Raw genomic sequence first — 14,089 nt, 5'->3', positions numbered from 1 at the left:
TAGTCTGATCTTATCGCTGTCATCCCTCGCAGAATTCGAGACACATTTCCCCACTGTCTTTACTACAGCCCAACTGTAACAGTCATATGATTACTCAGGAGCAGGAGTGTAGGAGGGAGCTCGTGGCACAGGACCTCGACATCCGAAAGGTATTGCACGCTCGCCGGCTCATCCTGGCAGGTTCCCTCGGTGGGCACAGGCAACGTCGTGAACAACACAGCTGTATCCCTGCTGTTCTGCTGCATGAGCTCATTGAGGATGACGTGCTGTGCTCGGGACGGCAGATCATTGAATGAGAGGGCTATGCCTTGTGTGGCGTACGGCGAGCCCTCTCCTTCACCACCCGGCCTCGAGTCTAGTCTGTAGCGTTCTACGAGCTCGGCCATGTTCATGTGAGCATCTCCCGGATCCGTGGAAGCCACTGAATCTTTGCGAGATCTCGGCTCTAGAAAAGCTGTGGGAGGATCGAAATCATCAGCGGCTGTAACTCTCATCTCTGGGACGGGACGGCTGGAGAAACGTCCCGTCGAGGACTGCCTTGAGAAAGCCGGCCTTTCCGCTCGCGGTGTCTCTTCTTCCGTGGTATCCGCGAACATGATGGTTGGCCCGGACGTTCCCTCAACGTCGGTTCGGGTTTCTGGCACCGGTCGGCTGGAAAATCGCAGTGCGGAAGATTGTCGAGATAGAGCCGGCCGAGCAGGTGTTGCGGATCCAGAGACGCTCGTCGGGGGCAAATCGGCCTGAGGAATGCCACTTGTCGGCCGAAACCCGCCCAAAGAGCGCGCCGTCATGTTGCGGTCTAACCCGGGTCTCTCAAGCGGCGTTGGAGGCGCTGACACATTGTCGGCGACCGCGTGGCTAGTCTGCGACTGTCCCTCAATCCGAGCTTGTGCAACCATGGTACCATAACTAGTACTTGGTGCTGCGTTCTTGGTGGGTTGATTGGCACCTCGTCTCCTAGAAGGTGTGGTGAGTAAGTCGTCACTCTGGCTTCGTCCACGTCCCTTCCCCTGGAGTAAGGGTCTCCTTGGCGCTTCAACTTCAGCAGTCTCGTCCTCGCTGTACTCGCTGTCTCCATGCTCGAATTCGGAGTCCGAGTCCAAGCAGGATGGCTGTTGTTCTTGTTCGCTGAGTTCGCCCTCTGAGTTGGAGTCATCCTCGAAGACCTCATCTCCCAGGTGAGACGTGTGAATTCCAACGCTGACGCCAAGTCGGGAGAGATTCGACACGGTAGGCCTTTTCGGTATTTCGCCGAAATGTACCATGCTTGGCCGCCGCCCACTTTCAATGTCTTCGAGAGGGACATGCGGATTGAAGACACCAGGGCGACCTGCTGTCGACTCGATGATGTTGGCGAAGGAGGTTAGCTCGTCGGTTGAGTCCAGGTTCGGAGCCCGTCCCCGCAACCTCTGTAAGTCATCCCACCACTCTTGATCTTTCAACACGTCGTGAACTAATATTTGGGACTCGAGATTGTTGGTGGACCCGTTGATGATGAGCTCGTACGTGTTCAAATGCCCCGAAGCCAGCCAGAATACTCTGACCTCGGCCTCGATCCTGAGCTTGTCCAGCAGAGCCTTGACTCGTGCCCTCTCTTCCTCCAGCTCGCTTTCATATTCCACAAAGACCATGATGCGAACGTCATACACCCTGCTCCAAGCAGGAACGCTGTGGAGAATGTAGCCAAGTTGGAGTATCAAAGTGTCTGTGACAAGTCAGCCAGAGGTCCATCAAGGAAGCAGAGGACATACATGTATCAAAATTCGTCGTCAAGACGCTTTTCCCGTCTGACAATACCTCTGCCGACATTTGTATTGGCCATAGATCAATGTACTTCTTCGTGTTGGCCTTGTCCTTTCGCGGCGTTTCAAGCTTCTCGAAACCCTTGCCGATGGCGACATTGAGCTTGTGTCTCAAAGCCAAGTCCTCCAGCATGGTCATATAGCTTGTAACGCTCATCATCCCTTCAGTCTTGATTACATCAGTAGGAAGTGTGCCTTCAAGCAGGCGTGCTGAAGTATCACCGCGTCTTCGGCGTATAGGTCTCTCGGTAGTTTTCGGCCGTGGACGAGTTGCCGAAAGGTTTGAGCTCGGAGGTTCGGGCACTGCCAGTGAAGGGCGCGAATCTCTGAGCTCATCCATGTTGTAGAAGCCAATAACCGCAATATTGGGCCGCATGCCGCCAAGACCAGCCGAGAGAATCAGATTTCGAATGCCCCAATTGATGGTTGGAGACATGGTCAGTTGCACGAACGCTTTGATTCTCGAGAACTCCGAAATGTACTTGGTCCAAGCCGCCTGCTGGAGCCTCGCTTCGTGAACACCGCTGCTGAAGTCATCGGTTACAATAACATGGCCGAGGATGTACAGACCCCCCTTTTTCATGGAGTTGCAGAATTGGATAAGTCGAGTTTGGCTTCGGGGGTTGTTGACGAGGAGGATTATCTGCGGGCGCCAAAATTTGATGTGCTCAGGCCTCAGTCGGAGTAGATATTTTCTAACCTGATGGTAAATCAGGTTTTGTGAGACATCTCCCCATCTCTTCGGTGGACTGAGGTAGTGAATCAAGGAAAAGAGGAAGACTAGCAAACAGATCGCAGTAGCCGCATACGTCTGGTCGATGAAGAACATGGCCGCCGCAGACATGATACTCCCAGCAAAGGCTGTCTGCCAACTAAAAAATTTGAAAGCAGGTCTGAAATTCGGGGCTGATCCAATCCTCAGAAGGAAGCAAGCCAGGTTCATGACGAAAAAGGTCATCTGCCTCGTATCAGGCTCAGAGCTCAAGGTAGAACAGGGCAGACACTCACCTGGTAACCCATTGAAATGAGAGTCGCAATCTGATTCAGGTTGGCGAGCATGGAAACCTGAGCAAGCCCGTAAGTCAGGAGAATGGCAAAGATCGGCTCATCGGCTCTCTTCGTCCCCTGACTGAACGGTTTGAGACCTGGAAGGAGCTTGTCTCTTGCTAAAGCCTGCATTAGCTTGGCCGCGCCTATCAGTCCCATGACGGCGGAAAAGAAGGTGACTGCACACTCTCCAGCAAGAATAAGCGGCATGGAAAGGCTAGTGACCGAGATAATGTTGGTGTTGTTGAGGAATGAAGCATGCGTTGTGGTAGCAGCCATGGAAAAGACAACAACCAGGTACGCGATGAACGTAGTCATCATAGCCCAGAGCGTCCCTTTCGGGATGTCTTTACTAGGATTACGCAGGTCTCCCGACATTGATGCCCCTGCGAATATCCCAGATGTGGCAGGAAACAAGATGGCAAAAAGCTCTCGGAAAGTCTCAAGCCCTTTATATGATTCGCTCTTCGTGTGAGGAGCAAAATTGTCCACCAAGGTCTCGAGGCTGAATCCAGTGAATCGCACGCCAAGCTCATCGTCCCGAAAAGGAGCCTTGAACAGGGCAGATATCGGAATACTCAAGATGGCAAGAGTAAGAATGACTAGAAGTGCATTGCTGGCCTTGGCAAAAATGCCGCTTCCCGCCAAACACAACCCAGCGCAGAGCAGCAGAGCTAAGGTCTGGAGAAAGTAGGTCAACCAAAACCCCGGATCGAATGATCCTCCCGTGTTCAGCTTAATGCAGTCGATCAGACCAACAACGTTGAGAGCGGTGTTGAAGACTTGGGCAAGATAGAAGAGCACGCCGATGGAACCGCCAAACTCGGGGCCTAGAGATCTTGAGATCACGTAATAGGCCCCTCCGCCCTTGACCTCGCCATTGGAAGCTACGGCAGAGAGGGAGAGTGTTGTCAAAAAGTCCACAAGATAGGCGGTTACCAGCAGTCCTGTGGGCAGTGTTAGTCTGTGCCAATGTGAAAAAAAGGCGTCTATTTGGTGCCGACGAACCAAGCATGCCTAGAAGTCCAACTTGGCCGAGAATCCAACCGAAACGAAGGAACATCAAGATGCTGAAGATGTTGAGACAGACCGGGATGTAGACACCAGAGATGACATCCAGCTTGGGCTTCTTGCTGGCCTGTTCCATACTGGAAAGGCTGGGTCGTCTGTCACCGCCCATGGTGAATGGGAGTGGTCCGAAAAGGGGTGACAGCCGGCGTTGGGTCGGTGCAACGATGCGGAACCCGTGCCGAAGAGGAGCTCACGGACGCCACCTCCGCACTTCTCTCTCTCAAGTCGAACAAGTGGGAACACGATTCGAGAGATGCGAGATCGAGAGAAGCAATGGGGTTCGGTGGAAGTAACAAGCGGGAAACGTGTTGCTATAAATGCCCACCCATAACGGCACCGAGGTGCAGGTTTGTCAGAGCCTCCTATCCTGTCCTTCCTCTGCGCATCCACAAGTATGGTTGAACGATGGCTGTCGACGGTTGATTATGGCGACCAGTAATAGAATACCCTAGTAAGACTGGCGGGCCGCACAGGCATCTAAATGGTCCGGCGCATGTCTCGCGTACTCTCTTGTCGTCTCGTTTTCAGGGTTCACCGTTCTGCGTGCAAGGGATATCTGGGCCGATCCAATGCAAGCCTCTTGAATACCCCGCGTGCCGATTGGGAAATGCGATATCCTCCAACCTGTCGCGGTCGGATTTTAGTGATCCACACACACAACCAAGACCATAGGCATGCAGCTGGTGCAGAAGACGCAGAAGATGTGCCCAAGGTGGAAGACTAACGACGTCATTTTGGCAGTGCAAGACAGGTCAAACCGTGGGCCAGTGTTCCCAGGGCGGTGCGCAGTGTGCTTGCAGCGCTTAACAGCGAACAATTTTCACAAGCATCGAGATGCGTGCTCCTGTCCTCCGCAACCGGTGATGTTGGATGTCTGGGAATCTGGGAATTGGATGACGGGGGCCCGCCGGTTTGTCCGATGCTGGTGTGCCCTATTCAAGGTTCTCCACCGGCATCCGTCGATTGGGATATCGTTTTTGCAGCCCCTGTTCTTCAACAGACCTGGTTCGACAATCCATCTGATGCGGGCATGGCCGGGTTACGCTCCAAAATAGCAGAGGGGACCAGTAGGTTGACTCAAGCGCATGGCGGCGGCATTCGATCAATAGCAGAGATTGGCCGTTGGTACTGTGGCTTGTCTGCATGGGCAAGGCGGCGTGAGCATGGAGTTGTTCAGCTTTCGGTGTGCCGTGTCCTTCTCCGGTGGTTCCATGACTCGATGTGGTTTCAATCTCAGAGGTGAAGGATGCACGGGTTGCTAGAGCGGTAAGGCCTCCAGGTCCATCGTACCGCTACATCCGCGCTTGCCAAGCTGGAGCCGCCAAAGCTGGAGCGCTCGTCGCGGGGCTCGGGGTCACACCAGGGCGGGCAGCCAACGCCCAGTGTGGGTGGACATGTAGCCCCCCACACTGACGATTGCCATGCAGAACGACCAATGATGGGGGTTCGCTTACCCACCTCCCCCATTTTTGTATTACCTAAGCCGTGGTTAGCGAGACTTGATTATCGATAAGCCTAACAGATAAGGTCAGGTCTGCTGCTGAAGGTTGCTGCACCTGATGTTTTTAGCAGCTGAGCAGTTTCGAGTCCTGGTTGCACATGACGGGGAACGAAGCCAGAGAGAAACCTCCAAAACAATAGATTGCTTTCGTGGCATAAGAAATTATGTAAGGCTTTAACGTAGTCGGGGGATGTCCGATTTCGAAAGAGACACATGTCCTGGTCTGGTACGGATATCAACCCAGTAACACGCTTGAATCAGGGGAGCAGTCATCCGTCGCCTCAGTGATGCTTTGGTGGCTGGTGCGTTCTTCAAGTGAAGGTACAGGCTGCGAGATTCGCGACAGCACCGGAGCCTGGCGCTGCGGATACCTAACACATAGTCGAACCCTCTCGGCAGAAACAACAGCCCGAGAGCCCCCCTGGCAGCGGAAAGCAGCCCAGCGGGTTTCGGCAAGACAACACAACAGGTTATGCACCTCCACGAGCCACAGAGCCGCTGACAACACTATCAAAGGTACCTGTACCGACGCACCTTGAGCCACAGACCTCCAGACCTGCCAGATTAGGTCACCCGACCCGCCAGGAAGACATCCTTATCACGGGTTCCCAGCAGCAACAGCTTCGACCGCACATCCACCGAGCGCGCTTCAATTGATCTCGTCAGCTGTCTTGCAACTCAGCCCAGGTAACCTCCTCCCGTACTTGAACTGCTCCACATCTCCTCCATCTTCTAGCTCCCGTCCTGCCCTTCGCTCCATCTCAACTTTTGTTTCCTGTGACACGCTGTGGCTGACTTTGTCCGTGTGTTGATCCAGATCGGAGTCTTGCGACGGCCTGCTTGGGTGCTTCCGATATAGCCCTCACCAGCATACGATAACGCCTGAACAGTTTTATCAGACGCCGAGATGGCTTCTCCTTCGAGAGATTCCTTCAATATCCCCAGGGCTGACTCCCCGTTCCGACAATATGGCACCTCTCTCCCCCGAGCAGACGCCACCGCCAGATTGGCTTCGCCTGTGCCCTCGGCTCAGTACGGTACTCCCCAAACAAACCGCATTCCCAGCCAAGGAGCAAATAGATCAGGCGAAAACGGAGAGTCTGGGAGCCTCACCCCTCTAGCTGGAGCTGCTGGTTCGAGCGTCCAAGGTCCTGGCGTCTCGGCTTTGGCAGCAGCGCTGTCCAACTCTCTAGGAACCTCTCCACCGAGACACGGCACACCACCAGTTCGTTCTGGTACCCCTCCTCCAAGACCCCTCTCTCCCGCTGCTGCTGGTGCCCAGCTGTCAAGCACTCCCATGACGAACTACGGCTCGTTCGACTCCCGCTCACGCGGAGCTGCTACCGGTGCCTACGAAGACCCCGAAATCGTCAAGAGGCATTTGGTACAACCTTCGGACGCTCCCTCGGAAGAGTCGAGCATGCGTGATGGAGTTAAGGGGAAGCAGACTGCCGACAACGAACTCGAGACCGGACTGAACGAGGACGAATTCTCAAGCTTGCAGTTGCAGGGCGGTGACGTTACGCGAGGTATCTACAAGTGGACTGAAGATGCGGAATCTCGGAGCAAAGTCCAGCGCAGCAAGAGCTTCAGCGTTTCTCGACCGGATCCCGAAACCGATATTCTTGACATTAATGCTATCAAGGTCCCGGGTGGGTTCCGTCGCAACTATCTGCGCAGAGCGGCCAGGAGTCCTTCCACGGTCCGAGACGGTGGTGAACGGGGCGAGCCTAGCAATGGCGGTGCTCAGCCACGGTTGCTCACTTCAAGCTTCCTCGAGTTTCTTACCATCTACGGCCACTTCGCTGGCGAGGAGTTGGAGGAAGACGACGAAGCGCTCATGCCTGGCGAATACTTTGGGTCTGGTGGAGAGGACGACTACTACGACAGCGACGAGGGTAGCGAAGACGACCGGGAACCGATGGAGGATAGCGCGCTTCTCACGCCGTCGCGTCATAAGAGGAGAAGGAAGCAGCGGGGAGGAAGTGGAAAGAACAGCCCAATGAGTGCCGCGCTGTTGCTCCTCAAGTCGTTCGTGGGAACTGGTGTTCTCTTCCTTCCCAGAGCTTACCTGAACGGTGGTATGCACTTTAGCAACCTGGTGCTATTGGGTGTGGCCGCTCTGAGCTATTACTGCTTCGTGCTTCTGGTCACCACTCGTCTCAAGGTCGAGGGCTCGTTTGGTGACCTTGGTGGCATTCTCTACGGTAAATGGATGCGAGGTATTATCCTCTTCTCCATTGTTCTGAGCCAGATTGGATTTGTCGCCGCGTACATGGTTTTCACATCAGAAAATCTACAAGCCTTCCTCTTGGCGGTCTCTGACTGTAAGACCAACGTAGGCGTCAAGTGGTTGATTCTCCTGCAGGTGCTTGTATTCCTACCCTTCTCACTGCTCCGAGACATTGAGAAGCTGAGTTTTACTGCCCTGATTGCGGACGCCTTCATTCTGCTCGGCCTGGCTTACCTGCTGTACTACGACATCTTCACCTTGAGCACCAGTGGTCTGGCCGACATTGTCTACTTCAACCGCAACGACTGGACATTGTTCATCGGCACAGCCATATTTACGTTCGAGGGCATAGGTCTCATCATTCCCATCCAGGAGTCGATGAAGAATCCCAGCAAGTTCCCTCGGGTCATGTTCGCCGTCATGATCATCATCTCCGTCCTTTTTATTGGCATGGGTGCCATCTCCTATGCCGCCTATGGATCCAAGACGGAGACTGTTGTTCTCTTGAACTTGCCCCAAGACAGCAAGCTGGTCAACAGCGTGCAGTTCCTGTACTCTGTTGCCATCATGCTGTCTATTCCGCTGCAGCTCTTCCCCGCCATCAAGATCACGGAGAATGCCTTGTTCACGAAGAGTGGCAAGTACAACCCGTACATCAAGTGGCAGAAGAACATGTACCGCTTCTTCTTCGTCTTCCTGTGTGCTTTCATCGCGTGGGGTGGCGCGGATGATTTGGACAAGTTTGTGGCCCTCGTCGGCAACTTCGCATGCATTCCCCTTGTCTACATCTATCCGGTAGGCTTACCAAAGAACAACGTTCGGATTACGCGGCATGCTAATCATTTTACAGCCTCTTTTGCACTACAAGGCGGTCGCGAGAAACAGGTGGTGGAAGATTTCGGATATTTGCCTCTGTATCTTTGGTGTTGTCGCCATGGGCTACACGACTGCCATTACCGTCTACAGCTGGGCGAGCGGCTCCACCGAACCCAGTACTCCCGGGTACTGTGATCGGAGATAAATCTTGGAGGAAGAAGAGGGCAGTGCATGCAGCCGCATTTTACTTGTTACGAACTGCTGTCTGAAAAGCGTTGGGTAGTCACTGCATGGGGTCCAGCGGGTTCGTTTGGGTGGTTTTGGACAGCATAGGTCGGTCGGCAGTGAGTAAGGGATCGTAGATAGACTGTTCAAGATCAGAGGGCTCGTCGCCACGTTTATATTCTGTACCAGTACGCATCAGCTAAGCTTTCAATTACAATAACACTTTGTCTCTCAAGCTCCACAGGTTGAACAAGTTGCTTCTTAACCGTCTCCTATTGTTCGAAAATCCTGCTTCATGACTTCCTTATTCACCGTCCTATATGGAAGCCCGTTCGTTAAGACTGCGGTCCACAGTTCCCCGGGCCCAGACCGGCTCCGAATGTCATCCGGGTCGGGGGAACATCGCACCGCCACATTTTTATATGTGGCGCAGTCAGCTCTGTCCTGACCCACATTTTGGTTTTGCGAACCTCAAAGGCAACCACTCAGTCGCTCACTCTTGCATCCATCTCTAAGTTCCATCATCCTTCAAGGTCAACTCATAATTTGAGAGGTCAACTCTGCCAGGTAGATCTCTGTTTGCGAGTGAGGAGTGATCCGTTTCTGACACTAGAAATAGGCTCCCCAAAGCTATCCCGTCTTGACCTATTTGACCGCTCGCGTCCTCCGCTCTTTTCAACTTGTTCCAGTCCGCCAACTCCCTCATAATCCGCACTTTCACTACGCCAACATGAACGCCCCCGATCGGTAAGTGGAGAAAACGCAGTTCTGACTTTGGAATTTCTGTTTTGGACTCTCTTTTGGTCCATATCCACGGCATCCTGCTGCCCGCAACTGGCCTCTGTGCATCATCCAGTGGTGATTCATTCGTCCTGACCCTCGCACCCACTCGAGGAAGTGGCATCACTACACCACACGTCCTACGTCTGCCTTATTTCCGGTTGAGCTTTCTTCTCTCCTCAAAACACGTTTGATTTGCAGCACGCATTGTTTGCGTTTCTTTTCGCCACTGGCATTACCCACGGCCCCAAAATGCTTTCCCCCTGTTTGAAAGCAAGACTACCCAGCTTGGAAAGCATCATAACTCGACTCCGGTTTCAGAAGCGAAGCATCGACTGAAGCTAACATACTCCCAGTTTCGAGCTTTTCCTCCTCGCCGATGGCGAAAAGAAGATCGAGGAGAAGGTATTCTCCGGTAAGCAACAAACCCCCTGACGCTGCCTAGAAAAGTAGGCTAATCCAGCATTTAGGAATGTCCAACACCTCCGACTTCATTCTTAAGAAGGAAGACCATACTCTGGGCAACCTTCTTTCGGAGCACCTGAAGCAGCACAAGAACGTCCTTATGGCCGGCTACAAGAGTTCGTCCCACTAGTCATCTAAACAGCAACTTCCTCTTTCTGACCCTCCCTCTAGTCGCTCACCCTAACGTGCCTGAACTCTTTATTCGCGTCCAGACGGACGGCACCATCACGCCCAAAGAAGCCCTGGTCCAAGTCATCAAGCGCCTCATGCAGGACTTCTCCCACCTCAGCCAGGAGTTCACCCGAGAGTTCGAGCTGCGCCGCATGGTCGAGGCCGGCCGGTCTAATGCACAGGGCCAGTAAGATGACGGATGAGGAACGATATCGGAATTTTGCTTTTGTTCTGGGCGTTCCGGGCGGGCATTTGGTTATATAACGATAACGGAAAGGCGGGGTCTGATACCACGAAGATGGCACAGGTAATCGATCTGTCACTGCTGGTTTATGGTTCTTTTTCTTCCTCGCGGCCGTGGTTTTCGTGCTCTCGGGAGTAGGACAGCTCTATAACGAGGGGAAAAAAAATACTTGGTCATTTCGAATTACGTCATTGACTACCCGAGGTCTCTTGTTCCCGTGAAGTCCTGTTTATGCTGCGCCCAGCAGAGCTTTTGCCTCGCGACTCCCGAACTTGACATCTCTCAATCTTCATGGCCAGCTATGACCCGTTGTCTGCTGTTGTACGATCATTTGGCGCACTCCAAGTCCTTGCTATCCATCCCTAGACCAGCCCGGTGCTTCTCTAAGCTTGCAGAACAGTAGATACCCAGCCCGTTCACCGGCTCTGCATCGGTCTCCTATACGGTTACAGGTACGGGTCCCTCTCCGCCGGGAATGAGCTGTAGCTTTGTGAGCACAAGAGTTCGGGGTGCTAGAGTTCTGAGAGTTGCTCACCATGCAGATGTTGTTGCCGTTCAGAAGAATCTTCGGGAGCTTGGTGTGGTTTCCAGAGTAGTCACTAGGCTATCGTTAGCAGGCGTTTATCAGCTCATCTCAGGAGGCTGCCACGCACAACTCGGTAACGTCCTCCAAAACCATGTCTGCAGAATTGTTAGTCTCGAACTGTCAACGGACAAACGAAAGCCGGATGTTACTCACTGACGTAGTCATCGAAGCCAAGGAGAGTGCCGCTGAATTCTGTCTCATCGAGTCAGAGAGTCCTTCAACCGCAAGAGTCCCGCGAGCATGACGCACCCTTGTCACCCTTCATGACAACCCAGATTCTCGATCCGACACACTTGTCGATGAGTTCTGTGCATGTCAGCTGCTAGACTTCTGAGTCGATGCCAGAGGGCCCTACCAAGAGGGAGAAGTTGAGACGCCATTTGGTCGACTAAATTGCGCAACTCAGACCCGGTTCGCAGTGTCTTCACTCGTTCGATAACGGCTTGGAAATTTGCAGGGATTGCAGCGGTCAGTTGGGGTGATATACGGCTCGACTTGGGATTCGTGCCAGCCGCCAAAACGTCGAAGCTTGAGATGACCGTGGTGAACGAGAGGTGTGAGAACAAAGTTAGAGGCGTGAGCGTAGAAAGAGTCATGTGATTGATCGTCTGATCTCGCGTACGTGACTAAGCCGAAAGTGGATCAGGGTCGTGGCTGCCGGAGCTGGAGCTCCCTCTCCGTCTTAATGGCCACCGTGATTCAATCGCGAAGCTAATTGAGCCCCTCCATCACTCAAGACGCGTCTGCCCGACTGACGGACGAGTTCCAGATTTGCCACGCCATGCCCGCTGGCAAACATGGCGCATCACCGTTGCTCCGGATGCATTCGTCAACGGCATTGAGTGGTATTTCCAGACGTTCCATTCCTAGTTCACATTCTTTCCAATCGCTTTCCGCATCGCGGAGTTACGCGTACGTTTTGCGCCAATACCACTTACACGATGTTATAGACACGACTGACGCCGGTGATAGACGTTCCAGATCAACCATGTATCCTACTGCCTACGGTCGGCTTTGGCATCCCGGCCATGGCATAAACTTTGCCAACGGGCGGCCGAATGAAGATGCGCATCCGCATGTCGATATGCTTCGCTCCTTGCACATTACCTCCAGGAACCCGCTACAGACGGCCGCAGCAACAACCAACGAAGATAACTATATCCACTCCGAGGAAGACGATCCGCCCTTCTCGACAGCACCCGAGTATCAGCCCAGCTCAAACACAGACAATGTCTATTACCCGCCTCTGGCAGGCGACGACGTTGTTCAGGCGGAAGCCGACCCTATTGCGGTGTCTCAGGGAAGTAGTGATGCCGTGGAGCCATACCTCACAAATTTGGACTTCAAAATTCCACCAGACGCCTTTCGTGAAGCACAGAGCGCGCCCGCGGGATCCCCAGAGTCATTCTACTCCTACACGCTTTACCGTGGACCTCCCGGAGAAGATGGCGAGAAAAAAGTCAAGGTCCACTACTGCAGGAGCAAGCACACCATGGAGCAAGTGTGCCAATACTTCTTGAAAGACGACGTGCTCGGTTTCGACCTGGAATGGCTACCTGATTCGAGAAAAACTGACGGGCCACGGAAGAACGTCTCCCTGATCCAGCTCGCGAACGAAAGTCGAATCGCGCTGTTTCACGTAGCGTTGTTTCCTGAAAAAGACGAGCTTGTCTCGCCGACGTTTGTGAAAATCATGGGGAACGCTAATGTGAGAAAGGTCGGCGTGGCTATCAAGGGGGATTGCACTCGGTTGCGAAACCATCTCGGGGTTGACACCAAGGGAATCTTCGAGCTCAGCCACCTTTACAAGCTCGTCAGGTACTCTGAAGAGCGCAAGTACGACCTGATCAACAAGAGGCTGGTGCCATTGGCTGTGATAGTCCAAGAACATCTAGGGTTGCCCATGTACAAGGAGCCAGATATCCGTTCAAGCGACTGGTCGCGGAAGATCGGGCTGCAGCAAATCATGTGTAAGTGTTGAAGACTCTACTCGACTTTCGCTTACTGACCTGACGTAGACTCTGCCACGGACGCGTATGCCGGGTTTCAACTGTACCATGTGTTGGATGGGAAGAGAGAAGCTCTCGACCCGACTCCCCCGAGACCACAACACGCGGAATTGAACATCCCGATCCGGCTTGCAGATGGAGTCTTGATTCCTACCGTGGGAGAAAGCACCGAGGATATTGACAACGACGCAAGCAAGACAACTGCAGGCCCATCTCTATATGCCCTTAGACAGGCCCGAGAAAACATGTTCATCGAGTTGGATGCCGAGAGCGAGTCCATCGCTGAGAGCATCCAGAGAGCGCCTTCGACTTCTCTTCCGAAGCTACCCCAAAGAGATCCACGAGTTCTAGCCGCGGATGAGGAGTTGGCGACCTACCGCACAACGACCAAGTCCCTCCGCGCTTCGGGCCCCGCCATTCGATCGTACTTTGTCTGGAGAGACAACGACGATCTCGACCCGGAGGCGATCTCCAAGATCCTCCGGCAGCCGCCGCTGCAGACCATGACAGTGGTGACGTACATTCTGGAAGCCATCAGGTTGGAGGGGCTGCCGTTCGACAAGAAGCGGCTCAGGGAAGAGTGTCTGAGCCGGTTGCCGGCAGAGGTTCTTCAGGGCAAGGGCAGGTACAAAACTTTGATGCAGGAGGCGAGCGAGCCTGATGCGTAGGAGGCGTCATCGGTTTGTCGCTGGGAGAGACTACGTAAATGTTTTACGGCGCTCAAGCCTGGGAAGAAGGCGACGACACGAGAAGTTTGATGACCCTTGGATGAAAGTACAATAGAGATACCCATATCAGTAAAAGAATGCCCTTTTCCCCTTTGAGGTTTATTCGTTTCAAGGCATGATGACAGCCAATGAGCTTCAACTTCAGAGCAACCTGTGAATAGCTTCTTGACTAGCAGATATTCATACCTATGGAATCCTGGGAGCACAGCACAAGACTTTAGGTCCAGTACCCCTGAAATGACCTGGAGGATGTTCGTAACGATGCGCAGCTTCTGGCCGACGAGACATGATCCAGATTTATCCAGATTTGACCGGTTCCAGTGTCTATGGCCATTAATTTTCGACCAAAAGAATCCCTCAAAAGAGACACCTCGTCCTGGAACGCTTGAATCGGAGCAATCGCTTTTGAAG

At 53.5% G+C, this 14,089-nt stretch overlaps 4 protein-coding genes across 4 annotated transcripts; 2 read left to right on the top strand and 2 right to left on the bottom strand.

Annotated features, from left to right (window-relative positions):
- Positions 1–62: 62 nt before the first annotated feature.
- Positions 63–4,029, bottom strand: CkaCkLH20_01298 (solute carrier family 12 member 3; the record flags this gene model as incomplete). The annotated part of the gene is made up of 6 exons (XM_038884017.1): positions 63–1,705; positions 1,752–2,012; positions 2,070–2,445; positions 2,503–2,760; positions 2,811–3,796; positions 3,858–4,029. The coding sequence occupies 6 exons, from the start codon at positions 4,027–4,029 to the stop codon at positions 63–65; spliced, it is 3,696 nt and encodes a 1,231-aa protein (XP_038750609.1).
- A 2,299-nt stretch (positions 4,030–6,328) lies between these two features.
- CkaCkLH20_01297 (transmembrane amino acid transporter) lies at positions 6,329–10,302 on the top strand (the record flags this gene model as incomplete). Its single annotated transcript, XM_038884016.1, has 5 exons — positions 6,329–8,449; positions 8,505–8,656; positions 9,832–9,890; positions 9,946–10,056; positions 10,112–10,302. The coding sequence occupies 5 exons, from the start codon at positions 6,329–6,331 to the stop codon at positions 10,300–10,302; spliced, it is 2,634 nt and encodes an 877-aa protein (XP_038750608.1).
- A 491-nt stretch (positions 10,303–10,793) lies between these two features.
- CkaCkLH20_01296 (U6 snRNA-associated Sm-like protein LSm5) lies at positions 10,794–11,537 on the bottom strand (the record flags this gene model as incomplete). The annotated part of the gene is made up of 6 exons (XM_038884015.1): positions 10,794–10,835; positions 10,891–10,954; positions 11,009–11,036; positions 11,095–11,133; positions 11,191–11,247; positions 11,297–11,537. 6 exons carry the CDS (start codon positions 11,535–11,537, stop codon positions 10,794–10,796), a joined length of 471 nt encoding a protein of 156 aa, XP_038750607.1.
- A 392-nt stretch (positions 11,538–11,929) lies between these two features.
- On the top strand, positions 11,930–13,618 carry CkaCkLH20_01295 (3' -5' exonuclease helicase; the record flags this gene model as incomplete). Its single annotated transcript, XM_038884014.1, has 2 exons — positions 11,930–12,911; positions 12,960–13,618. The coding sequence occupies 2 exons, from the start codon at positions 11,930–11,932 to the stop codon at positions 13,616–13,618; spliced, it is 1,641 nt and encodes a 546-aa protein (XP_038750606.1).
- Between the last annotated feature and the right edge of the window lie 471 nt (positions 13,619–14,089).

Source organism: Colletotrichum karsti (assembly GCF_011947395.1).
Source record: "Colletotrichum karsti strain CkLH20 chromosome Unknown Scaffold3, whole genome shotgun sequence".
Classification (NCBI taxonomy): Eukaryota; Fungi; Ascomycota; class Sordariomycetes; order Glomerellales; family Glomerellaceae; genus Colletotrichum; species Colletotrichum karsti.
The sequence above is the reverse complement of the archived record's forward strand: the minus strand, read 5'-3'. Positions and strand labels throughout refer to the sequence as shown.